Source organism: Solanum verrucosum, unplaced genomic scaffold (assembly GCF_900185275.1).
Source record: "Solanum verrucosum unplaced genomic scaffold, falcon-dt-bn FXZP01000261.1, whole genome shotgun sequence".
NCBI classification, from domain to species: domain Eukaryota; kingdom Viridiplantae; phylum Streptophyta; class Magnoliopsida; order Solanales; family Solanaceae; genus Solanum; species Solanum verrucosum.
This window is the reverse complement of record NW_026019969.1, coordinates 16,285,969-16,299,300: the sequence shown is the minus strand read 5'-3', so window position 1 is coordinate 16,299,300 and position 13,332 is coordinate 16,285,969. Positions and strand designations below refer to the sequence as shown.

General features: G+C 37.2%; 1 protein-coding gene across 1 annotated transcript; it reads left to right on the top strand.

The window, feature by feature from the left end:
• The first annotated feature begins 501 nt into the window (after positions 1-501).
• Positions 502-13,131, top strand: LOC125815149 (uncharacterized). Its single transcript, XM_049494557.1, has 4 exons — positions 502-1,454; positions 1,886-2,023; positions 12,269-12,508; positions 12,863-13,131. The coding sequence occupies exons 1-4, from the start codon at positions 588-590 to the stop codon at positions 12,974-12,976; spliced, it is 1,359 nt and encodes a 452-aa protein (XP_049350514.1). The 5' UTR covers positions 502-587; the 3' UTR covers positions 12,977-13,131.
• Positions 13,132-13,332: the final 201 nt, after the last annotated feature.

Genomic DNA, 13,332 nt, shown 5'->3' with positions numbered 1-13,332 from the left:
TAATAAAATAATAATAATAATAATAAAATATCACATATTTTACCACCACAAATTATTTATAAGAGGAATAATAATAATAATATAATAAAAATAATAATAATAAAATAATAATAATAATAATAATAATGATAATAATAAAATAATAATAATAAAAAAATAAAAAAAATATAATAATAAAATAAAATAATAATAATAAAATAATAATAATAATAATAATTCAATATGGACAATTTGGAAATTGTATAAAGAATTAAGGGCAAAAAGGTAATATACTTGGTCAACATAAAAGGACTTTTAAGTTAAAAAAAAGAAGCTCCCCTCCCCTAGCTTTTAGCTTTTGGCTTAAAATAAGTCATTTTTGACTTAAAATAAGTCACTTTGATAATTGTCAAACACTCTAATAAGTCAAAAACTGGCTTTTAAGCCAATTTGACCGGCTTAAAAGCCCATCCAAACATGCTCTTAGTCTGTGGTGTCGAATTTGAACATTGTGTTAGCTTGATCGAACAACCATCCAAACAAACAAGGTGTTAGAGAAAATTGATAACCTCAGTATTGATTTTAACTCATCTGGAGTAAAAGCAGTGATGAGTTTTTGCAGCGGCAAGCACGGCTATTATCAAGATTTGTGTGTGTTTTTGATCACACTCATACTCATAGTCACAGCTACGACGGCCGCGGAAGATCCGTCTACAATCCTATCAAGATTCCAGCAGTACCTTCAGATCAATACAGCCCAACCTCACCCCAACTACTATGAAGCTGCCGAATTTATAATATCACAGGCCAAGTTACTATCCCTCGAGTCCCAGACCCTAGAGTTCGTCAAGGGCAAACCTCTGATTCTCCTCAAATGGCCAGGCAACGACCCTACCCTCCCTTCCATCCTCCTCAACTCACATACCGATGTTGTCCCTTCCGAGCATCACAAGTGGACTCATCCACCTTTCTCTGCCCACTTAGATTCCACTACCGGCAACATCTTCGCCCGAGGTTCTCAGGATATGAAATGCGTCGGCTTGCAGTACCTCGAGGCCATTCGCAAACTCAAAGCTTCTGGCTTCCGCCCCCTGCGCACTCTCTACCTCTCCTTCCTCCCCGACGAGGAGATCGGTGGAAATGATGGTGCCGGAAAGTTTGTCGATTCAGATGTCTTTGCCAAGATGAATGTTGGGATTGTTCTTGACGAGGGCTTGGCCTCTCCCACGGACAATTATCGTGCATTCTATGGAGAGAGGTCCCCCTGGTGGCTGGTCGTTAAGGCTGTAGGTGCTCCTGGACATGGGGCTAAGCTCTACGATAATACTGCCATGGAGAATTTACTTAAAAGCATCGAAATTATAAGGAGATTCAGGGCAGCGCAGTTTGATCTAGTTAAGGCAGGACAGAAAGCTGAAGGCGAAGTCATTTCTGTTAATATGGTCTTCTTGAAAGCTGGCACCCCTTCACCCTCTGTAAGTCAGTCTAGCTATTTGACTCTGACCATTACTGCACTGCTCCGTGAATATTGTGACCATTTTTCTTCTGAGGAATTCTAGGATTCTTTGATTGAGCTTATTCATCCAATGTCATCATGTGCTGGGTTGTGGTTCTATTTGATGGTGTTTACCATTTACTGAGATTAGAGTTTAAATGTTTCATATAAATAAAGTATAAGAAAGAGCTTAAAATGTACCTGATAAAAAAAGAAGAGCTTAAATGTTTTTTATTAAGTAACAGAAATATTAATGTAGTCAAGTGAAAACAAATGTTTTGAAGTGATGCGTAGCAGATATAGGGTGTTTTACCGAACAACCCTTTCTTGTAAAACAATGGCCCATTTCCCTACACTTAGAATCAGAACTGAGATTAGTTTATAATATGGACTTCTTTATTTCTGTGGCAGGGTTTTGTCATGAACCTGCAGCCATCTGAAGCCCAAGCAGGATTTGACATCAGAGTACCACCAACTGCAGATCAGGCATCCTTGGAGAGGCGAATAGCTGATGAATGGGCACCTGCTTCGCGTAACATGACTTTTGAGGTACTAGAAATAATAATAATCCATCGTTTCTTCTTTTAGAGATAAAGAACCTGTAATCCTGTTTGCTATACCTCAGTCCTTTTCTAAAGAGAAAATGGCCTAGAACAATAATTACATTTAACTGTTCTCTTTTTGTTGGGTGAGGAGAAGGGGTGTATACGCCAAAGAAAATTGTCTCACACCTTCCTTTTCCTCTTCCAATTTGGCATGAAGTGTTTGCGTAGTAGCCTATTGACCGGCAGTTTACTGAATCTTTGATTGAGTCTGTCTTCCAAGCTGTTACAGTTAGGTTATGAAAGTAGAAAAGTCTACTCTAGGACTGCGAGAGTTTCTTCATTCCCAGCTTGTTCTCATCCTTTCCCCTTTTTGGCCCTTTAATCAGCCTTGTTTTGTGTCAGGTAAGGGAAGTATCCTTAAGTGAATAATGTAGGGTTTGGCAGGTCCAATTGATTTGAACAAATCATGCCCCAGAGAAGTTCTTATTCCTTTCACTTTTCTAGGTCCTTTAATCAGCCTTGTTTTGTATCAGGTAAGGGAAGTATTCCAAAGTGACTAATAGAAGAAGCAGGTCCAACTTCTTTGAACAAAATTTAGTTGGTTTCATTCCCCGGAGAAGTTCTTGTCTGACTAAAGACATAAGTAATGATTATCTAACTTTGATATCTCAGTATTTGCTTCTTTGATCCCAACTAGTTTGGGATTGAGACGTCGTAGTAGTAGTTGTAATAGTCTTTGCTTGACCAAACCTGAATGATCCATTGTGGGATTTGTCACTATGTTCATGTCATTTTTAACTGTTATGTTTCCATCAACTTTCCTTGATTACCTTTCTGATGACTACCGCTTCGTGTGTCCTTCAGTGTATTCATTCATATGCTGTATCTTTCTACCTTAATATGTGTATGAACATGTCACGACCCAAGGTACCCCTAGGCGTAACATGGCGTATAGGACCCCGAGAGGCCCCATACAAGCCACTTAGCATTCATAACATAAGAAATAGAACAAAAGAGATAAAGCACAACATTTCAAGTTTCAAATGTTTTATAAAAGTAAAGCGGAAGTCTAAACACTTGTCTCATTAGTCATCTAGTACATAAGAATGAAATTGGGCCTAGCCCATACATCATGTCCAAAACTGAAAGTAAGAAAGTAAGCTGAAAACAACGAAAATCCGTCCTCGAAGCATGAGGACTCACCAAAGCTCGGAATCTCTCAAATCAACCTCTAGCCACGAAACTGAGAACCCTAACTATCGGACCCTACATTTGGGGAAAATGTAGGCAAGAGTATGCGTTAGTACAAAAATATGTATCAAGAATGATAGCCATGCATAAAACATATGAAAACATGCTTAAAGAGAGATACCTTCATAAGATACAATGACCAAGCTAAAACATGAAATAAGGGTTAGAAAACATGAGTCATAAAACATGGTCAATGCACATAATCATCATCTTAAACATATATGAAATACTTCCTTGAAGTAACCTTAGTTCATCATAACTTGCTTAATGAAGTAACCTTAGTTCATCATAACTTGCTTGTGGGAAGTAGCCTTAACCGACATATAAGACCATGAGAGCTATCATCATGGAATCCGGTGTTTCCCACACCGAAAAGAGTTGTCCTACTTGCCAAAGTAAGGACCATGAATTTCTAGCTTACGTGGATCCACTAACTAATGTCTATCTAGACAATCCTATGTTGGCACACAGTTTATGGGACATGGGTAATCGCCACTTGTCCACTCGGTACTAAGCTTAATTTCCATGGAATAGTTCTTATTCATAATCATATTCATCTTCGCTCTCAATGGATCATGGGTAATCACCTCTTGTCCTCACATCATGTGACATGGGTAATCGCCTTTTTGTCTTTTACTTAGAGAGCATGGGTAATCGCCTCTTGCCTCCACATTAGAATAGCTCCTTAACACTGGTTCATTTTAGGTGAGAAAGCCTTTTCAACCTAAAAACCCTTATCATGTGAGAAAACCTTTCACAATTCATGCTTACATGTGTATATGAGAAATCCTTTCAACAACACAACAATAGCAACAACATTGATACTTCACTCTCAAGGCATCCTTAAAACATTTACATCAATTTCATGAGAACATTCTTGATTTCATAACTCCTCTTTCATAATCCAAAACCCACATTATATGATCATAACTTGGAAAACATGGGGATTACATAGGTTCATGGGGGATCATCATAAAAACATGAGATTAACTCAATTCATGCATAAGAGATCATAAATCAATCAATTAAATTCATAATTAAGAGAACCCGTGACATAGAAGAAAACCCTAACTCAATTAGGGAATTCTAACTTTGAAAATAGGAGAATTTGGGAACTCCATGAATGGAAGGAATCTATGGATGAAAACTATCATACCTCAATGCCAATTGCTTAACTTCAACGGAGGAATTGGAGACTTGACTTGAAACCCTAGGTTGATCCCCTTCTTCTTCAAGCTTTTGAGAGAGAAATATTTTGAGAGGAAGACTTGCTCTTCTTTTGTAGATTTGAGAGAATGATTTTCAATTGGGAAATTTGGAGTTAAAGCACTTATATAGGGGTTTTGGTTAAGTGTAAAACGACATAGTGTTAGGCTAGACTAATTAGGAAAAGACCCAAAAGCCCCTGAAACTAATAACTGCTGACCCAGACGACGACCTGACTGACGGTCCATCGGTCGAACCACGGACTGTCCTGTTGGGGCATCGTTTGTATCAGAGACTACCAACTTTGGTCCTCCAACAACGGGACCCACCCCCGGACCGTGGGTCCCAACTGTGGTTCTCCATTTTCGACCTCAAAATCCTTCTAAGTCTGGGACTCGTCTACGGAACCTATCTAGGGTTCGTGCATTGAACGACGGACTGTCCTAGTGAACCGTTGAAAAAGTACTGAAACTTGACATTTTAGAAAACTGATTGGCCAACCCACGGACACCACCTACGGTCCGTGGGTCATTCCACGAGCCGTGGATGGCTTCCGTCGAAATGGCACCAATTTCTGAAAAGGCTGCATTTTCTGTCTTCTTAAATCCGAGGTGTTACAGAACACATTTCTACTTCAAGGCCTGCTACACTTGAACTGTATGATGTGAAATGCTAGTTACATGTGGATGTCTCATTTTAAAGGATATCCTTGCAAGCATAGACAGAGTTTTTGAATGAGCACGACAATGCTCTAAATATTTCTGGATGTGCAACATATGATTGATGTGCATACTGAGGAAATTCATAAATGAGACCACTTTCCTCATTCTCAAAAAAAATACTATTTGAGATTACATTTCCCCAACTTCTTCGATGCAGGAGGCTGTCAAATAGGTCAAGATTATGCGCCTCTTTATGGCAGCAGTTTTAATCTTTTTCTGAAGGAACTAAAAAAAATTAGACTAAAAATTGTAAATGGAAATTTGGTCATATATTAACTCATCTTGAGGTCGGAGACTGGTTGGTTCCTTTAATATTATCTCCTAGAAGTTTACAATATTATTTTAGACAACAGGTTTCCATAAAAGGTTAGTAGAAAGTATAAATCACCTGATTTGATTTTCCTGTTTGCTCTTGGAGAGGTGAATAAGAATAGTTGCACTATGTTTTACAAAAAAAAAAAAAAGATAAGAAAATTTGCTGCTTCAATTTTTTTTTCAGAAGACAAATTAATGAGCTCAACCTTACTAGAGAAGTTGGGCAAATAGACCCTCCATAAGTGGAATGAACGAAACAAAGCAGGGTGGGTGTAATTAGTTATCTGAGTGTCTGGGAAATGCAGTATCCTGCTGGGACTTTTGAATAGCCTAGCTTTTAGGGAGAGTCTGTGAGTAACATGACATAGCTTTTGTTGTTTTGTTGTCTTGAGTTTAAACACGTGTTATCATTTGAGCGACATTTTGTCTGAAACTCTGAAGCTTGCTAATGTGAAAGGACCTAAGTTGCTCGGACTCGGGTGCGGGTATCCGAGACGGATGCGAATCCGAGAGTCGGATTCGGCAAAATTTAAATTTTAAGATTCGGGGGTGCGAATCCGAGTATAGATACGGGTGCGGGGATTCGGCTAAAATTATTCAATATTATAAAATATAGTTATAATGATAATAATAATAATATTAAATATCTTGTAAAATGCTATACTTAAAAGCATATCAATAATAGATATACAAATTTAAAAGTATTACTTGTTACTAATTAGTTTTTAAAAAGTAATAATTCCTTTTATTTATTATAAAAAAAATAATCATTTATTTATATATATATATATAGAGAGAGAGAGAGAGTCTAACTTAAATTAGATAGTAGTACAATTCATTAAAGTTATGTGTACTGCCCTTTCTTCTCCCAAGAAACCCAGGCCTGCTTTTTTCCTTTCCAAGAAAAAAAGCTTTCTCTTTGCTTTTTCAAGAAAAAAAACTTTGAATTATTTATTCTTTCCTGTTAAATTAGGTTTTAGGCCTAACTCACACCCTAAAAACTAGCTCAAAGGGAGGAGGATTGCCCAAACCTTATAAGGAGTCCACCCATCTCATTAACCACCGATGTGGAACTTTTGTTATTCTTTAACACCCCACCTCACGCCCAGTGCTTAGCATCTGGTGCGTGGGCAATTTTGAATTTGGGGGTCCCAACATCGGGTGAGACGGCCCCTGCTCTGATACCATGTGAGAAATATATGGGGAAGATATTATTGAATTGTGTTGTTGTGTCTACATTATTACATTGAGATCCTATTTATAGACATTAGAATACAATCCTTTATCAAGTAGGATACTATTTACTATTCCTATTCCTATTTCTATTCCTATTCCTATTCTAATAGGATTGTATAAACTTATTCATATTCTTATAAGATTGTATAAACCTATTCCTATTCTAATAGGATTGTATAAACCTATTCATATTCTAACACTCCCCCTCAAGCTAGTGCATACAATTCATGTACCTAGCTTGTTACAAATGTAATTAACACGAGGACCGATGAGGGGCTTGGTGAGATATCTGCAAGTTGATCACTCGACTTCACAAAAGTGACAATAAATTTCAATGTGTTTGATCTTCTCATGAAATACTGAATTTGATGCATAATGCCGATAAAACACTGAGTGATAAAATTACAGTGTTGGAACTTCCCAAACCAACAAAGACTGTTTCAGACCATAGAGTGACTTACGTAATCAACATACAAGGTTACTAAACTCCCCCTGACCAACAACATTAGGTGGTTGCTCCATATAGACTTCTTTGCAATGCAGCGAACATTGTAAGTGCTCAAAATCTAGTATAAAGTACATGGTTCATGTTGGAATCAATAAACAGTCGATATTAAACAAGTCACCGAAAAAACTGGCCAGAACATGCTCATATGCCGGAGTATTAGATTTGATGGCTAAAAGTAGTCACAATCTAAGAAATAAAATTATATGGGTAGGGTTAGAATGATGTCACAACCCAACTAGAAAATAGAAATAATATAGGATAGTTCGAATTGATGGAACGACCCTATTGAAAAAGAGAAATAATATGGGTAGGGTTGGAATGATGGCACAACCCTACGCAAATCAGATTTGAGGAGTCACCGGAAAGACGAATGGAACTATGCAAATCAAATCTGAGAAGTCACTGAAAAGACACATGATGCTATGCAACTCAGATATGAAAAAATAGTTCGGAAAAATCCACGGTACTACACAAATTAAATATGAAAAGTAGTCCGAAGAGATGCACGGTGCTACGCAAATCAGATATGCTAAAAAAAGGTAGTCACCTGAAGGATGTCACGGTGCTACACAAATTATATATGAAAAAGTAGTCACTGGAATGATGACACAATGCTACACAAAAAAGTAGACACCAGAATGATGGCACGGTGCTACAAAAATTAAATATGAAAAAAGTAGTCACCGGAATGATGACACGGTGCTACACAAATTAGATATAAGAAAGTAGTCACCGGAATGATGACACGGTGCTACACAAATTAGATGTGAGAAAATAGTCACCAAATAGATACACGGTGACCCAATTTTTGCTAACATAATCATTGGCCAGACGGGTAGCATATATGGGTGCCACCCGTCGGCAGCGGAAGATCTTTAATTCTCTACCAAGTTCGTAGAGGCTCTGATACCATGTTAAATTAGGTCTTAGGCCTAACTCACACCCCAAAAGCTAGCTCAAAGGGAGGAGGATTGTCCAAGCCTTATAAGGAGTCCACCCATCTCATTAACCACCGATGTGGAACTTTTGTCATTCTTTAACATTTCCCATGGAGCCCCTTCGCCTCCTCTGTACAAGAAAAAAGATATGTCTGCTCTCTCTTTATTCTTGTAAGCTTTGCCTCTTCATTATTCTTTTCCATGGAGCAGCTAGACGTGACAACTTCTTCGTCGTCGTCAACTTTCGCCGACCATGAAATTGATCTCTTCCCCATTTTTTTTTCTTGGCTTTGGTCAAAGTATCCGGATCGGATTGACCAAATCCGACACGCACCCTCGCCCGCATCAGTGTCGAGTCGAGACGGGTTCGGCCGCAAAAATGAAGAGTCCGCGCAATATAGGAAAGGACCATACCATCACTGCCTCTTCTAAAAATTGTAAAATGGATGGGAAATATCTTACTACTAGGGTCTAGGGATGGCAATTGGGCGGGTTGGGTTAAAATTAGACGGGTCAAAAAACAAACAGGTCAAGACTCAACCCAACCCAAATTTACTTGGGTTCAAACAGGTCAAGTAACGGGTCATAACCCAACTTGACCCAACTTCCTCCTTTAATTTTCAACAGATTAATTCACTTCCGAAGAAAGCAACAATCTTCCCCTACAAATTCACCCAACTTCCTCCTTTAGTTTAAAGGAAAAGGATGATTAAAATTAAATACAAAGATGGAGTTACCAAAATGAACAAAGAGTCAGCTTGAATACAAAACAAAGTCATTACAAACAATATAAACATATTATATGAGAAGCATAGACTACACACAGACAAAAAGAAACTAATATTACTGCTAAAGCTTTGAAAGTTGTTTATGATAATAAGAAATTCAATCCCACAACAACACTACATAGCAAAAACAAGCTCTCCCAACACAAAATCAAATAAAGTATTTTAGCCTAAATATATCTGCTTTCGGGTACAACTTGATCATAATCTTCTTTCAGTAAGTGATCGATTTAACTCAACACATGGCCTAATTATGAGACATCAAGAATGGATGCACTGTAGGTGGTATCAGTTTTTTGTTGAGTGTAGCGAAGCTCAAGTTAGTTGGAGAAAACTTTGAGTTGAAAGAGCTACTTTGATCACCTGCATTAGGTACTAAACTAGAGTTACGGTGTGCTGCTGCATTTGTGGATGAACTGCATGAATTGGAGTTGCACACTTGCTGTGCAAACAGGTTGTGAGCAGTGAGCCAGTGACTACATAGAAGCAGACCCTTATACAACTAGAAACCTGGAACTCTAGCAGTCAAAATTTCAGTTGCATCCCCTCTGAACACCACCCTCCCAATAAAAAAGAGAAACACAAGGAATGCAACGTAACAATTGACAGCTTTTGCATTGTTTGTCATATTTATAAAAATATGCCAATCTTTTAATTAAGTGCAAAGGTGCATTTCCTAGAATCTACATTGTTCATAGCCTACTCTAAACTAGGGGTGGCAAATGGTTGGACGTGGATGAGTTTAAAATGGTTTGAACAAACATGGGTAATTATCCAATCCGCCCATATGCTATATGGGTAAATATGGTTTGGATAATTAATGGATGGATTGGATATGGGTAAATATGGTTTGGATAATTAATGGATGGATTGGATATGAGTTTACCCATATTTCATCCACATAGATGGAAGAATTAAAAAATGAATTTATATGTTTTAAGTTTCTAAAGTAATTTTTTATTCTACTCACTCCACCCCTACCTCCAATTCACCCACCCCTAATTTTATTTTATTTTTTCTAACCCCCACCCTACTTTTTCCCCCCTCCACCTCACCCCGCTTTCATCTGCACCCATCCATCCCCACTTTTTTTATGTTTTTCCATAAAAAATTGAGTTTCTTTTTATGTTTTTCAAAGAAATTTTTTTTTACCCCCTCCGCCCCCCTCCCCACACACACACATCCCAACCTTCCACCAACCTACCCCTAATTTTTTTGTTTTCCAAAAAGAAAAAAATTATGTTTTTAAAAAATAAAATAAAATTTACCCGCCCCCCCCCTCCTTCCCACCTTCCACCAACCTACCCCTAATTTTTTTGTTTTCCAAAAATTAAAAATATCTCCCGCCACCACCACCCTACCCCACCTCTGCCTCCACCCATCCACCCCCAAAATTTTGTATGTTTTTCTAAAAAGAAAAATCATGTCTTTCTTTTAAAAAATAAATAAATTCCTTCCACCCCCAATCTCAGCCCCACCCCGTCCTCTAATTTTTTTGAAAATTAAAAATTAATATTAATTTTTTATTTTTTAGCACAATTAAGAATTTTGAGTGGAAGTAAAAAGTAAGTGATCTATTATGGGTCTATATGGATACCCATATTTTGACCGCTCTTAAATTAGCTTGAAGCCCATATTTATCCAATTAAAATATGAGTGATCAAAGTTATTAAATATGGGTTAAATGGACTCATTTTATTAATATGGGCCGAAATTGCCACCCCTACTCTAGACAGTAAATCAAATCTAGGAGGATATACTTACTATTGCAATAACAATGATCAGTATTCAGAACCTAGCAACAACCTCTCCACATCAGTTGCAATATCATCTTCGTCAAAATCATCAGCCACTACAAATAGAGAAAAAAGAATTGATAACTACATAGAAAGAGTAAAGAAAAAAAAGGCATAATACATATCCACATGAGTAAATTATACCTTAATGTCCATAAAGCCAATCTTGAGCACATAACTTAGCTTCTGCATTTTCCGGTAAGATTGAACTTTGGTATCTTCCAATTACTTGTCCTCCAATGCTGAACGTTGATTCAGACGCAACAGTACTAATAGGTATACTTAAAACAGCCTTTGCCATCAGTGATAGCTCAGGATATCTATTCATGTTTTCTTTCCAAAATTTGAGTACAGCTAGATTAGCATTCCCCTTGCAGACAAGTACAGGCTCTTCCAAATATAATTGTAATTGTGTTTTTTCCGAATTAGATTCTGGCCGACTTGCAAACAAATCAAATTCATCCATTTCATTTCTCATCTCAGCATCAGATTCATCAAGAGTACTTCCCACCAATGCACTATTAGATGCTGAAGATTTCATGTACTCCTCAAACAGTCGATGCAAATTATCTTCAACAACCTTCACCTTATCATTTGCAAGTCAAAGAGTCAAGTTTTGAAAAGCAAAATTTCACGAACTTTAACTTATATCGAGTGTCAAGAACAACTGCCAAAGACAAAACTTGAGTATACTCTTCCCAATACTTTGTAAATTTCTTTTCCACTTCCTCTGCCATTTCTTTAATATCAGAGTGTTGACTATTTTTCTTTTCCATTATCAACAAGTGAATTTTCCACAATGAAAAAACAAGTTGGCCGTTGGATATTGATTTCCTGAAAATAGAGTAGTGATTTCATCAAAAGGCTTTAGGAATTTGGCTATTGTTTTTGCCTTGTGCCAATCCATTTATGAAGGACAACATTTAAAATCTGCATCAATTAACTTGAAGTCAAAAAAAGCCCAACGATATGGAATAGCACTCTCAAGCATAAGAAAAGTGTAGTTCCATCTAGTAGGCATATCTTGATGCACTTTTCCAGTCAACTTTAATCCAAGATTCTTGATACAATCTACAAACTTTATCATCCTAGACTCAGAACCTTTCACATATTTAATGCATCTGGTGGACAGTTTGGAGAGAGAAACAGGAGGTGTTATGAAGCTAATCCAATTCCATCTAGAAAGTTAAATGGAATTGTATAATATCTTTCTACTTTTGGTGTAAAGAAGTAGGTTTTGAGGATATAGATCAGTTTGTAGATTTATTAAGATCTCTGTAAGTATCTTCTTTTCTATTTGGTTTTTTTTACCTAATACTTTGAATTCTGTAGGTGGATAGTAATAGCTCCCAAGTCATCTTTAGTTGTACTAGTTGATAGAATTCCCGCTGGTTATTGTTTGACTTCGTATCAGCAGTCTATTTGAACAATATTTTGAAGTGCAATATGCTACTAATTTAAGAGACTGTACAATGCCCTTGCTCTTGGACAGTTCAAGCAAAAGGTGAGTGTGAACGACAAGTTTGGAAGGCCAGTTGTTACAGCTGTTGACAGTTCCAATATTTGGTGGGCACTGTTTGAAGAAGCTATCATCAAAGCTAATGCCAGACTTGGAAAACCAGAAATATTTCCTGCATCAACAGATGCACGCTATTTTCGGGAGCGAGGCCTGCCAGCAATAGGATTTTCTCCGATGGCAAACACTCCCATTCTTCTGCACGACCACAACGAGGTGAGCATTACTTAATATTGCTTATTTGGTGGCACATGTTAGTTTTGTATGTGCATACACACACAGTCTTCTGAACCTATTAAATATACTCTTAATATGAGAAAATCAAAAGAAGAGAACTCCAAAAGAAAGGAAGCAGAGTGTAATGCTATAGCTATGGTTACTGTTTACCAGATCAGTTGTTTGGTGAATATAAGCAAACACTTAGAGGAGGCTAAATTCTTGCTTGACTGTAGAAATGATGTAAATTTGATCCGACTTGTAAATTGTGTTCACTTGTTTAAATAGTTTTGTTTTATGTGGTGGAAATCCTGACTTTGGCCTATGGTTAATATGCATTCTCTTTTGCTGCAGTTCTTGAACAAGGATGAGTATTTGAAAGGTATTGATGTTTATGAGTCAATAATCAAAACATATGCATCTTATATTCAGTATCAAAGAGATGATGCTTCGAGAGAGGAATTGTGAGCAAGTTGTATTTGAAGCAACCTCGAGGTCGTCTTGTCTTGTAGTATTGTATAAGTGAAGGCCGCAGAGCAGTTGGAAATCTCTCCAACATCTTTCTGCTGTACGAATAAACAACATGGATATTTCATAATCATTGAAGAACAATGCCATTAAAATGCAAGCAATGACGAGAAAAACATTGGGTAGGCAAACGCAATGTCAAAGCTTAGCCTGGGTTGGAAATGAATTAATGAATAGAAACTGAGAGGATATAGAAGAACAGTGCATTTATCAAAACGACTAAATATCAAGCTTATTTTATTTTCTTCCAATATATATTCCGTGCAAATGTCATTAGTGCTAAGTGCTATATTTTT